The sequence below is a fragment of the Ptiloglossa arizonensis genome, chromosome 5 (assembly GCF_051014685.1).
Source record: "Ptiloglossa arizonensis isolate GNS036 chromosome 5, iyPtiAriz1_principal, whole genome shotgun sequence".
NCBI lineage: Eukaryota > Metazoa > Arthropoda > Insecta > Hymenoptera > Colletidae > Ptiloglossa > Ptiloglossa arizonensis.
Window position 1 is genome coordinate 27,488,944 of NC_135052.1, and position 13,825 is coordinate 27,502,768.

Sequence of the window (13,825 nt, forward strand, 5' to 3'; positions counted from 1 at the left end):
AGAATCATTCTTTGGTATAATATTAACCGTTCTGAAACACCCTGTATATGTCTATGCGTACATATGTACATATACGTACATGTGGATATGCGTCTCGATTCGATATGCTTCACGATTTATGTCAGCCAGCGTTTTCGCAAGTTGCCACCAATCACAGACACCGCGACTCTGGGACTCTCGTCTACGACAATGAACGCGAAATCGCAACGAAAAAGAAAGCAGACGCGTAGATTCGTTTCAACTCGGATCGCATTTGGCACTTTTGACGGGCGTTCGCGAATCTGAGCGACTTTTAAGAATTATTTACAGTGACGAGCGAAACTGAACGCCGCGCGTACAATAATCCCTCGAGATAACGACACTAATCGAGTTCGCTGGTGTTGTTATATCGAGGGAGAGTAGCGATTTTGTCCAAGAAATCGATCTTTATCTAAATTTGAGTCGTGTATGTACAGAAACAAAAGTGTTTGCTTTTCACTATTTTTTCGCTAATGAAAATAAAAATGTTTATGTTTTCCACGATTTTTTCGCGAATAATCCTATTAACAATGAATAGGTAAGATTCCCCCGATTAAAACAAGTCCAAACACGACCCTATTCGGACTATTTTTGATTAAAATTATTTTGGAAAATTTTCCAAAATCATTAAAACAACATAATTAAAAATATTCCGAATGGGGTTGTCGGTACTTGTTTTAATCGGGAAAATCTCACCAATACGTTCATAATGTTTTCATGAAAATGTAATTTTTATAAAATAAAAATGTTTATGTTTTTCACGATTTCTTCGCTAATGGAAAAAAAAACAAACAAATTATTTATTAGATGTTTCGACTCGTCAATTTTCGAGTCGTTTTCAATTTAACACAAATGTTACAAATCCGTAAATAGATCGTATAATAATTATACAAAGAAGAACAAACTAAAAGCAACAAATTAACAAATATATGGAAGAATGAGCTTACAGTGTATAATAATAAAAATGAAAGTGTACGATGTGCAATTTTGTAACGTGAGAATTATTCTAAAATTTACATCGAAGAGAAAATATGAACTAAAATTTGTTTAAGACTGACTGATTTAGTCGTTTTCTATTGTTGTATTAACAAGTCCTTTTGTTACTACAATTTAACTATTTGTAATATATTTTTACGATTTTGAATATCATTACTTGAAAGCATTGTAGATAATCAAAATGTACTAATGTCGCTCCAAGTATCGATAAGTGATTATATAAACAATAATCGGATTATTTGTCCAGCTTTGTTCAACAATACGAGCATTATTCCCGGTGGTAGATCTTCATTTGACAATTTTGAAGATAAGTGAAATTCCTTCCAGTTTTTCACCTGCAAATTGTTCTCATTTATGTGTATTTATCAGACGTTAAGTACCTCACACTTATCGTACAGTACCAGTAAGTTTGCACATATGTACATAGATACGTGTAACTTTTAATATTTTTTTTCTTAAAAATTGTTCGAACGTTTACTTTAACTTAGTCTTGCCTAATACTGCATTGTTTCTATGTTATTTTTGCTTTATTTTTTAGGAATCGTTATACTTTACTCGAAGAGGACTCAATTAAAGTAGAGCTGACACGTTGGACACTTTACGCTTTCAACGAATAAAGAGCCTAACCTCTCGATATCCTAACCTATAAAAGGAACGTTAAATCCTCGACTTAGGTGAATTATATAAATCTGATACAAAAAAGATAAATGATCCTGAGTTAAAAAATAGGAAGAACAATCGATAAAAGGAATGTGGACACCATTGAATATTGGCCCAAGTCACCCACCTCTCGAGAACTGCCTAGTCAATATGACTACCAGTTCCTGTAAACACTGATCTTTCTTTCTCCTTCGATCATTTTCAGTACACAGTCTTTGATACGAGACCTAGCTAAACTTAACCTAGATCCACTCCTTAACGAAGAGAAAACTTAATCGAAGATACGACTAAATATATACAAGAACAAAGCAGATAGTACAACCACGTAACTCGAGGATTTATTATAATTTCAAGAATATCACTTGTATCGTCAAACATACAAGGTGTATTTAAAAAGTAATGGGACTGGTTTTGAAAAAATGTTTACATCTCGCTCAATGAAAAATTCACGTTGCTTGCCCTTAGGTAATAGTCCTTTTGGGAAGCTAGACACCAGTAGAGGCATGGTTCCCACTTCTGATAACAGTCTTGTAACACTTCTACCAAAACTACTGTCAGTTGGTGGGTCATATTCTGGATGTTGATCAGGTTTCCAAAATGACAACTTTAAGATGGTTTTTGATTCTTTTAGGAGAGAAAATGTCACACGAGTTTCTTCAAATAGGAGAAGCACGAAGACTGTAGAACCACAGAAGTATCCTTTTTGGCCAAAGACTCGTTTGCAGACAGTGCAGTGAGATAAGGCATATTTAAGAATACAGAATCTCATAATACATGTCATTTCATTTTCATAATACATGTTATTCCACGTTCAAGGAGCCAGAGAAGCAGGAGAAAATCATCGAAGCCGGAGAACAATTTTTTTAATTAAGAAAAAAATATTGTACTTGCAATATAAACATATATTTTCGAGCGAAGAATCCGCAAAACTTAACGACCAGTACAACGTTGCCGGATATTGACAAGCGGGATCGATCCGGTTACTTTTTAGATGAACATTGCAACTGGACAAACAATCGTATTATGGTACACGTAACGATACATCGGGTTGCTCGGAAACTAGTTTCGTTTTTTTGAAACACCATTTTTCAGAGTGTCAAAATGTTTATACACTCTAAAAAAATGGTGTTCCAAAAAAATGAAATGACTTATAAATGTTTGTACACTCTAAAATATCGTGTTTCAAAAGAAACGAAACGACTTTCCGAACAACCCAATATCTATACTTTTGTAGAAAAGTGTGTTCAATTTTGCTGGTCACTGGAGGTAACGAAAGGAAATTCGGATTCCGAGTTGGCAGGCCGCGAATAGGCCTGGACATCTGTCCTATCTTACGCAATGACAATACTGTTTCATCCCGTGATCGAGACACTTGGCGCCAGTGGCGTATAGATTGATTCTGCTCACTTCGTGGTCGGAGACGGAGTAGGTGTCGTTCTCGTGATAGCGAACGGTCACCTCGAATTTCGCGTCACCGGGTGCCACTTGTATCATGTAGAAGAATACCAGGTCGGTCGAGTTGCCGAAATCGATCGCCCGATCCACGCGATGAAGTTTCTTCAGGTGAAGCTTGGCGCACAATCGACGACCCTTTTTGTCCTTATACGTGGCCAAATGTTCGTCCACGTGATCGAGGAACGCACGAGCCCCGTTCTCGACAATTGGGTCGTGAGGATCGGCCGGTTTGAACGCGGTGCAGGCGCACCAGTGGGAGGAGATGCCAGCATCCGAGCAGCCTCTTTGCAGAGGCACTGGCTTGGGTCCCAGGAGGCTCTGACAACCTGGACACGCGGGTGACGGAACTGCCTTGCCACCTGACAGACTCAACACATCTCGTAGAGTCTCGTAGAGATCGAAGGGCGAGGTGAGGCGGTGCTGGTTCGTGAGCAGCGAGGGATAAGCGTCAGGTCGCTCGGCACGGAACCATTCCGGTATCCAGACGTAGAGGAACGGTAATCGTTCCTCGTACCAGCCAACGAACGTGTTCCTGATAGGACCCCACCTCATCCCGTGGTCGCTGAGGAACACGACCATCGTGTCGTTCAGCACACCCTCGCGTTCCAGGTACTTGAGCTTGCTCAGCAAACGACTATCCATGGACGACAACCCGTTTATATTCTCGTGACTGATGCTGGTCGTCCAGAATAAGCCGAAGTATGGCATCCCGAGGAAGGTCCGCGCGAACTCTAACGCGTAGTCCAGGATCCTGTCGAAGCTGGTTTCAGGCCCGGTGCAGTACTTCAGACCGAATCTGAAAGAATTCAAGATTGAGACTTCCACGAAGATTAACATACCATGTGCTATGGTATACACTATGGGGCACTTGGTCTGCAGTTATGGAAGAACCAAAGGGACTGCCTAAACACTCCAGCTGTGTGTTGTAGTGTACACTATGGGGTACTAGGTCTGCAGTTATGGAAGAACCAAAGGGACTGCCCAAACACCCCAGCTGTGTACTGTGGTGTACACTATGGGGCAATGGGTCTGCAATTATGGAAGAACCAAAGGGACTGTCCAAACACCCCAGCTGTCTGCTGTGGTGTACACTATGGGGCACTAGGTCTGCAGTTATAGAAGTACCGAAGGGACTGCCTAACAACAAGAACATTATCCATTTTGTCGTTATATTAATAAACATGAGATTGTTGCTGGGCTGGTTAGGTGACTGCACTGTCGTTGAATCTGGTGAGAGAATCACCTGTATATTGAACGACTCTCATGTTTGCATGTTTGTAGCAGAGTAGGGCTACTGAAGTAGATCTCTCTCTCTCACTCTGAAAGTGACAGATCTATGAAATCGTTGACTGCGTACCTTTTCTTCACCCTGAGCAGCTTCTCGCAAGCGAGTATGTAGGGGCGGAGGTAATAGTCGGTCGGTGGATCGATGAAACCGAATTTTAGATAATTGAAGGTGCTCAGGCCAGTCTCGTCCTCACCATAGGCTGTCGCATAGCCAGCGTCGCGAAAGTTCCGCCATAGAAAGGGACATTGGTCCAGTCTGCGTGGAATGGTCGGTTTGCATCTGGTGATGGCCTGATCTTGATTCTGACCGGTCAGAATTGCCATCAGGTTTGGGAAAGTGTTGTCGGCCATTTTGTTGTATCCATTTAAGCGCACCCAACCGATTTCACGGAGATATCTGTCGGTAGATGGCGCGCTGCGCAGAAAGTTAAGTCGACTGACGCTGTCAATGCCAATTACGAGAACGCTGAGCTTTCTAGAGAGTGAGGCAGTCTCGGTCCGTTGGCTGACGTTGCGACGTAAACGATCACGGACCTTGTCAACGCTCAACACCGCGTGAACGTTTCGATAGATCGGTTTGTTACTCGTGTTCGACTCTCGGTTCTTCGGCTTTAGGCTACAGCTGACCATCGTTGCTTCCAGGTTACTGGGCAGTATCGTTTCGCCCTCGAACTTTTCGCAGTGTTTTACCCTGCAAAAGAGACACGCGATGAGGTTTCAGTCTTATCGACAGGACATAAAAAATTATGTTACCGGTACGCTGTGTTTGTATCTACCCTATGAATACCCTGCATTATCGACGGAACGTGTAAAAGTGATTACGTATACGCTGTGATATCGACAGGTCGCTTAAATATATTCACAAGTACGTTATATTATCGATACACTTACGGATACGTTGTGTTATCGACGTGATGCGTAAAGAATATTTCGTTACGTTACCGACGGAACTCATGAAACATACGCGCTAAATTAACACGATGTTACCTACAGAACGTGCAAAATTACGGTTACCGATCAGAGGTATAGAAGTATGTTTTACGGTTACACGCGTTAGCGGTGGAACGTGGAGAAATACGGTTTACGAAAATGACGAGTTATCGACAAGACTTGTAAATACACGTTTTAGTTGAATACGGTGTTATCAACAAGATGTGTAAAATTACGCTTAAGGTGAAAATAGTATTAATGAATTAGTGTTACCGACGGGACGATACACTGTACTATCGACATACAATCCTACGCTTTAAGACGTACTCTTCGTTACCGACGAGGCTGTATGTACAGACAGCTGACAAAATGAAGAGATTCTATTGGGTTGTTCGGAAAATCATTTCGTTTTTTTTTGGTGAAAATAAAACACGATCTTTTTAGAGTGTATAAACATTTTATTAAATGATATGTTCTCCATTTTGGAAAACGAAATGACTTTCCGAACAACTCAGTAATTAAATGTAATAAATCGCATGAATAATCATCAAGTAATATTACTTGCAAATTCTCTGCAAAAAAGCATTCTCATGCGAAGAAATTATACTGAAAACAAGTAGTATTCCAATTCTTTTTGTTAACACGTTCGTTGCCCAGCGTGTAATCCGAGTATTCCGGATAATCGGAATTCTTCTATAGAAACGATTCTCTTTTTATTCAGCTATTTAATACTTATTCCTTCTGAATGATACTTCGACAACAGTCTACAAGAGTATGTCATCCAATAAGATATTTAAAATTTCAATTTGTAAAGGGGGGCACCTTTCACGACCACTCCAATAAAATCTAACCCAACCTAACTTAATTATTCCATATTTCTGTAATTCAACAGTATATTAAGTCAAATGAGGTTAGATTAGGTTAAGTTAGGATAATGTAGATTAGGTAAAATTGGGTTAGGGTAGATTAAATTAAATTATATCGAGTTAAGTTAGGTTAGTTAAGGACAGATTAGATTAAGTTGGGTTAGGTTAGTTAAGGACAGATTAGATTAAGTTGGGTTAGGTTAGTTAAGGTCAGATTAGATTAAATTAAGTTAGGTTAGTTAAGGGCAGATTAGATTGAATCAGGTTAGATCGAGTTAGGTTAGGTTAATTAAGAACAGATTAGATTAAGTTAGATCGAGTTAGGTCAGGTTAGTTAAGGGCAGATTAAATGAAGTTAGGTTGGAATAGGATAGAGTTCAACTCTTAAGCGTCTCCAACTAAATATCTTCAAATCCATGGGAAGGTACCTTCATCTACAAGTTTATCTACGATATCCTAGTATTGGCTATTTTTTTCGAACATGTTGAAAGTTAAAGGCACCCTGGGACAACGTGTTCAAATCGACCACCTTGCCAACATATTTCAAGGTCACTGCAATCTACGTACAAGCCAAACTTCTGAATAATTGTCGCTTATCCTTGACTCAAAATACTCACACGATAGTCGATTCCAAGTCGTTTTCCTTGCTCGGCTTAGCTGTTGGCCTGCTTTGTGGTCGAAGGACAGCGGACCAACAGCACTCCAAACCGGGGTGAAGCGTCGTGGCTGCTGGATCAATGAACAACACCACGCTACCGTTCTCCTCTCGAACGATACTCGTCAGGTGAATCTCGTTCGAGCAATTTTCGAATTTCTCCTTCTTCACGTAGGAACGAATCGCCGGGTCCAGTGGCTCTTTCGACAGCATCTGGCACCTCGGATTCCATACCAGGTAGCCGTCCACCGCTCCTACGAAACGAGTCGACAAATGTAAACAAATGCACGTGATCGATACGTGAACAGGAGGAGACCGATTCACATAGGTGTTCGGAAACGAGGAATAGTTAGTCGTGTGCAATAATTATTTGCAATAATATCGGATCGTTCGGAAAGTGATTTCGTTTTCCAAAATGGAGAATATATAATTTAATAAAACGTTTATACACTTTAAAAAAATCGTGTGTAATTTTCACTAAAAAGAAGTCGAAATGACTTTTGAATTTCTTGAGTTTTGAAATCTCGTGCGCTAGTTGCAAATACATTTTTTTGAATCGGTCTCTGTTTTTTTAAAGAAATGTTTAAAATAATCAAATTTTATTCGTTTGCACTAGGTTATGTACATTCGAATATTTTGGAATACATAAACAGAACTTGGTGACGATACAACGAAAACATGAGACCACACCACTGGTGGTGAAATTGTAAATTTGTTTTATCGTTTGTTCACGATAAAATGGCCGACGAGTGTTCATATCTCTATTTTATAAAAATTTACAGTCTGCTAGCTTACCTACTATCGTATAGATTGTGGCTATTATGAAAACGCTGGTTGACATAAATCGTGAAGCGTATCGAATTGAAATACATATACACGTGTATGCATATATACATATATTAAGTTAGATAAGGTTAGATTAGATTAAGTTAGAATTATGTACACATTTCAGAATGTGTAGGGTCATACTACCAAAGGATGATCAGATGTGTCATCGATTTTGAAGAAACACCTTTGTTCATTGTTAACCTAATCTAATCTAACCTACAAAGCTATAGTCCGTCCGTGAGAAAAAGGAATATTTATATTATACTAGTTCTCACACTATTGCAAGCATTGTTGTTATTGATTGCTGTCGATATTCACACTTTGCCTACAATTCACAATTTTGATGTTATCACAATTGTAACATAAATAATTAGAGATAGCATACGTGTGTTATTTTTTTGTCAGGATCTGTACCAAAATAATGTTCACTATGTAAAACTCTGTTCCATCCTGATCTTGAATACTATTATTTTTACCCAACGAATGTTATAATAATTTAGTAAAATCGTGTTAACCTTAAAATAATTTTGATCAAATGAAATGATTATTGAATTCATATCTTACCCAACAAATGTTCTAACAATTTAGTAAAATCGTGTTAAATTTGAAATAACCCTGATTAAATAAAAAGTGTGATTTTGTTTAATCAAATTATTTTTACCTCGTGAGAAAAGTTATGCATTATTTCGAACGGCGCTGAGATAAAGTAATAAAACAATAAAGCAGTGAATAAACATGATACAAAGATCATTTAAGTGCAGCAAGTAAAACAAAGAATGTCGACGATTCTGCAAAACGTGTTGACGTTCGTGACAACTGCGAGGTAACTATTGAATTTACTCTAAAGGGTTCCTAGGTTCAGAGCTCGAACAAGGAAATGCAATTTGTGCATAATACGAGGGTAGATAATGGACTGATTTATTAATTTATGTACAAAGAACTCGGGTCGGGTATCGTATGATGCTGCTTGGGAGTCAATAACTGAAATTATTACCGTACGAGTTCATAATTACGTCGGTAAGCAGCCATGGTTGTGTACGTATGGTAGAGGGCCAGTGTAGGGAATCGGTGTTGCACACTCTCAATCGCAATGTTGTGAATAGGAAGTATCTTGTAATGGGGGGGGGGGGGGGGGGGGCAGATAATGGAATCGTACCCTAATTGAAAACGAACCCCAGAATTACATCGAGTTGTTTTTTTCGTGTATTTAAGGGTATTGTCGAGTTTCAGAATTTGACGAAATCGATCTTTCTTTAATTTTACATTCTCAGGAAATTAGGGACTACTCATTTTAAATTGACTCAATGGTACTCATCATTGACTCGTTAATGGTTGTTATACTCATATTTAATTGACTCATTTGTACTCATCAATGACTCATTAATGACTGTACTCATATTTAATTGACTTATTTGTACTCATAATTGACTGATTAATGACTGTACTCATGTTTAATTGACTCATTTGTACTCATAATTGACTGATTAATGACTGTGCGCATATTTAATTGACTCATTTGTACTCATAATTGACTCATTAACAACTGTACTCATTTCAAATTGATTCATCTGTACTCGTCATTGACTCATTAGTGACTGCACTCATATTTAATTAACTTACTTGTACTCATAATTGACTCATTAACGACTGTACTCGTTTCAAATTGATTCATCTGTACTCGTCATTGACTCATTAGTGACTGCACTCATATTTAATTAACTTACTTGTACTCATAATTGACTCATTAACGATTCTATTCATTTCAAATCGACCCATTTTTACTCATAATCGAATCATTAATTAATGTACTCGTTTGAAATTGACTGATATTAAATTCTCTCAGTTAGTTATTCGGTGAAAAAGTTATACAGCATGGATTCTTAGATTATAGTATTTCGTCCGTGTTATCACAGAGCGTAGAGAACCCGTGTCCTAACATTTCAATCTCGAGGTATTCCCATCGACAAATATTTCAAGTTTGTAAACCTACGCGCGGTGAATCGGATTACGTATACGTATCGTTTACTGCTGAGTCGATGTCTCGCGGGACGTTACAGGGGCAAGGGGGGATCGGACCGCCCATCCCCCCCCCCATCCCCACCCGAGCCACTCATTCCGGGCCTTAGCCACGGTCTCTGCCATAGAAGTAGGAAAAGATTTTAATTGTGTCTCTACTTCAATGTGTATACGAATATAAAACTTGGTGACTATAAACAACTGAGCTGGTATTCGTTTATGCATATATATAATGCATAAAACGTCTGTTTTATTTCGTAAGAGTTATTTAATATAAAAACGAATATTGTGTAACGATATTCATGATTAACAGTTTTTCTATAGACGGAGTAACGAAGATGATTTTTTAAATAATTTTCGTTAACGAAATCGAATATTTTTTACGACACTGTACGACTTAACTCTAGTTATTTTCTACAAAAAATGTATTAAGCCATGTTTCCAAAGAAAATAATGTTTGAAACGTTAATCACAATAGATATAAAATTAAGTGTAATTATTGTCAAAACCATATATGCAATGTACATATATGTGATAAATAATTTTCGGTTGCACACCAGTGTAGACAGTGTACACTATCCTTGTTTATTGTACACCAAGTAGAATGATCTCTTATATCGTGGTGTACATTTCGTTTTCTTGGGAATGATAAGCAGGGATTCATTCGAAGCAAAATATATATATGACTTGAATAAATATGTACAGTTGAAGAATCTTGCAACCCAAGACCAAGATATTGGTCAGATGGACAACATGGAGGATCTGTTACACATCTATGGGATGAAGGTCAGTAATGAAATAAATTCCCCTATGGGTATTCTCACTAGGACTACTAAGGGTAAATTTAATCTGTTTTGATCATCTTTTTAAAGTTACTTAATTTTTAACGATGTCTTTGCCTATAATATTCATAGACAATAATTGTCTATAATAATATCAATAATAATATCAAAATAGACAATTAATACTCGTAAATTAATACTTCGAAGTTACATATGTGATACAAATAGGAATACGTTCAGGTAGGAATACTTTAATGTTAATTAAAAACTTAGCAAAAATAAAGGAAAGTGTACTGAGACGATTATCAAGAATTGTTAGAACGTTCGATGGACGTTAGAGTTGCTACTAGACCACATATACCTTATTCTGTATTATTTGGTAAGTATCCAAGAACGATACACTCCGTCAAAACAATGGATTATAAAATCGAAGGAAGGAAAGTTCTAATAAAAGGGTTGAGGTGTACTTTGAACGCAAAATTATTTAGTGGATTGGTTCTCTATCGAAATGGGTATCTAGAATTAAGAAACGAGGCATAGTTGTTAAAAATAATTTGGACAAGTATGATGTCGAAGGAATTAATAACGTCAAGCGACTGAAACGTAACGATTCGAATACCGTGATATTAACGAACGGTGCTAATTTTAAAACGAGGACAAAAATACTGAACGGAAAATGTGATTTTATTAAGGAGTAGATAATTAATTAATTGTGTGGATAAAAGGTAACAGTGATTCGGATTGTACGACTGTCGAGTGGATTTGGGTTATTGAGAAACGTGACAAATTTTACGTGTATTGCGAATCTATGAAACCAAGGGAGAGATTATGGTAAGATGGTTGTCATAGAATATGTAACGATACGGTGTGAAACTGAGCGATGTTTACATGATAAAATTGAATGTGACAATTGTACGTGAAAAATATTCGACGAACGAGAATTAAAGTTATGGAAATGGGTGTGCGTGTAATGGATGTGTCTAGGTAGTGTGTATGTACTCTGGCTTGGAGAGCGAGTGGGGACAGAGAGGAAGGTCTACCAACAAACGCTACAAAAGTCTAAAGGAGAGAACACCTGTGCGAGAGAGCGAGAGAGGACGGATATCGAGTAACGAAGAGAGAGTAATAAGCGCAATAAAAAGTGAATTTCTATGTATCGCGGTTATTTTATCATCGTTTAAACGTAACACGCAGATCCATTTGTTAAATGCTCGTACAGCCACGCGGCGCAACGCAGAGTTGCGCGGCCGCGAGTACGTCTACTCACCCTCTGTAACGTTGAACGTCCCGAACAAGGCGGGATATCGTGGCTCGAACTCGTAACCCTCCTCCGAAGAAGCGACGTACAAGCTCGCGAGAAGACCGGCCGGCAGCAGCAGCAGGACCAGACCTGGCCGTCGGCAGACGCACTCGACCAACCGCGATCGTTTCTTCGTTTTCCGCATGGTGTTGCCGCACTAAATTTCGCGATTCCCCTCGAACGCGACGAGGACCCTCTACGCTCCCGCCTGTCGATTATTACGTTCCGCGGTTCACGTGAGCGATACCATTCTGCCGCGAGTGTGTTCTCCGCACGATGGCGCCTCGACGCGACCGCGGCGTTCGCGGTCAGGCAGGACATCGAGCGATTATCTCCGTTCGCCTATCGAGCGCGGGCGAACACGACACGCGAGCAGATGCACGCGGGACCGGCCGGCCACCCCGTCTCGAATCACTGCCTTCGAACCGCCCACCAATTAGATTGATTGAATAACGAGTGGTCCATTGAACGTCCGAGTCGTTCGTTGTTCGCCAGTGTCGCGTCCGTGCTTCTTTTGTACGCGGTCGATTACGTAATGGGCGAACGAGAATCGTTTCAATCGCTCCGAGTCGCATTAACGGAGTTTCGAAGACGACTGACGGAACTCGGATGCGCTCGCCGCGCGGCCGTACGGGGTGGACGGTGACGAGCCACGACGACGCCCGACGATGCACGACGAGCGCGACGAGCGAGGGGTGCCCTTTCGTTCGTTCGGTGGTTAGATCGCTTTTCACGCTCGTCGCGAAAACACGCGTCAGAAATTTTGCAAACTGGATACTTCGAGGGTAAACGGGATACGAATACGCTGTGGCATATAATCGAGCTTTCGTGTATCGCTTCGTCAACGACACGAGCTTCCATTGTAAGTTTACCGACGTTGCGCAACGCGCGGCGGCCGAACGAAGTGCGAGCTATCGACGAGCATCATTTTACGATGTTCAAGATTTTCGATCGCTACACGCAGTCGCGGATATTGGTCGTCGTATCAACCCAATATATACGTGGTCGAATCAGTGGTCAGCGTCCATGTTTGTTCAGGAAACGTTTTTGTTTCCGTGAACGACGTTGCACGATTCGTGAAAGAGCGAGTGGTTACCAATCGAGCGGTGTCAATACCGGCACGATTTGGTATCGACGATGCTCGTGCAATTCGAAGTACTTAATAGAAAGTATCGAAAGGTGAAATTTCGGGTGCGATAAAAGATACGAGGTAAATACAAATTACAATGTAGTTTGCCACAATCGTGTATTACGTACATTTATTAATATTTTCAAAGTGTCGAACCCATTTTTGGATCCACTTTGGGAATAATTGAAAAGAACACGATCTCCTTTTACGAGAAAAAAAAGAAAGGTGGCTAAACGAGACATAATTACATCTATAGAATGACATATCTGTTATCGTTACTTCTTCTTTTCGTTAGAGAAGAATATTATCCTCCTTTTGATTATCCTCCTTTCGATCATTACAGGTAAACGGGGTTGAAAATTCCAACAATGATCGAGTTGTAATAATCAAAATAACTGATCCAATGAGACACGGAGTCCCACTTAGATGGTATAACTCCACTATATCCCCTCTAACTTTCCACGTTGCTAAGTGACCATCCACTTGTCAACGTATTGCAATGAACGAGGCTCTCATACAATAATCGAGGTCAAGACACAAGATCGAAACGTTTCAAATATTTATAAATATATTTAAACGTCGCTCGGAACATATTACGTCATTAAAAATGAAAAAAAAAAAAAAATACAATCGATACGAAACGACTGCACTGACGAGGAAAACCGTGACTATCATTTAAAGTTACGTGGTTCTCGAAAACAGGCAATATTCTCACACAATTGCATAATCTTAATGCACGCGAATACGTAATTTAATAAAAAGCTAAATTTAAGAGGGTACAATGACGTATTTAATTTTTTTTAATTATACTCGATACCAAGACTCGTTTAAGAATTTATTTAAGTACTGGTCGACGAATTGATCCGAATTTTTTATTGAGAAGGGAATACAATGTAGATTGTT

The 13,825-nt window shown here is 39.3% G+C and overlaps 1 protein-coding gene across 1 annotated transcript; it reads right to left on the reverse strand.

The window, feature by feature from the left end:
* Window positions 1-938: 938 nt before the first annotated feature.
* Window positions 939-12,370, reverse strand: LOC143146608 (uncharacterized). Its single transcript, XM_076311055.1, has 4 exons — window positions 11,761-12,370; window positions 6,830-7,121; window positions 4,487-5,107; window positions 939-3,925 (listed from the first exon to the last, which is right to left on the reverse strand). The coding sequence occupies exons 1-4, from the start codon at window positions 11,936-11,938 to the stop codon at window positions 3,001-3,003; spliced, it is 2,016 nt and encodes a 671-aa protein (XP_076167170.1). The 5' UTR covers window positions 11,939-12,370; the 3' UTR covers window positions 939-3,000.
* Between the last annotated feature and the right edge of the window lie 1,455 nt (window positions 12,371-13,825).

Coding starts and splice junctions, on each gene's coding strand:
- LOC143146608 (XM_076311055.1), bottom strand. CDS start 11,938: ATGCGGAAAACGAAGAAACGATCGCGGTTGGTCGAGTGCGTCTGCCGA. Junction 7,122..11,760: donor GACGTTCAACGTTACAGAGG/GTGAGTAGACGT, acceptor CTCGTTTCGTAG/GAGCGGTGGACGGCTACCTG. Junction 3,926..4,486: donor CTGCTCAGGGTGAAGAAAAG/GTACGCAGTCAA, acceptor GAATTCTTTCAG/ATTCGGTCTGAAGTACTGCA.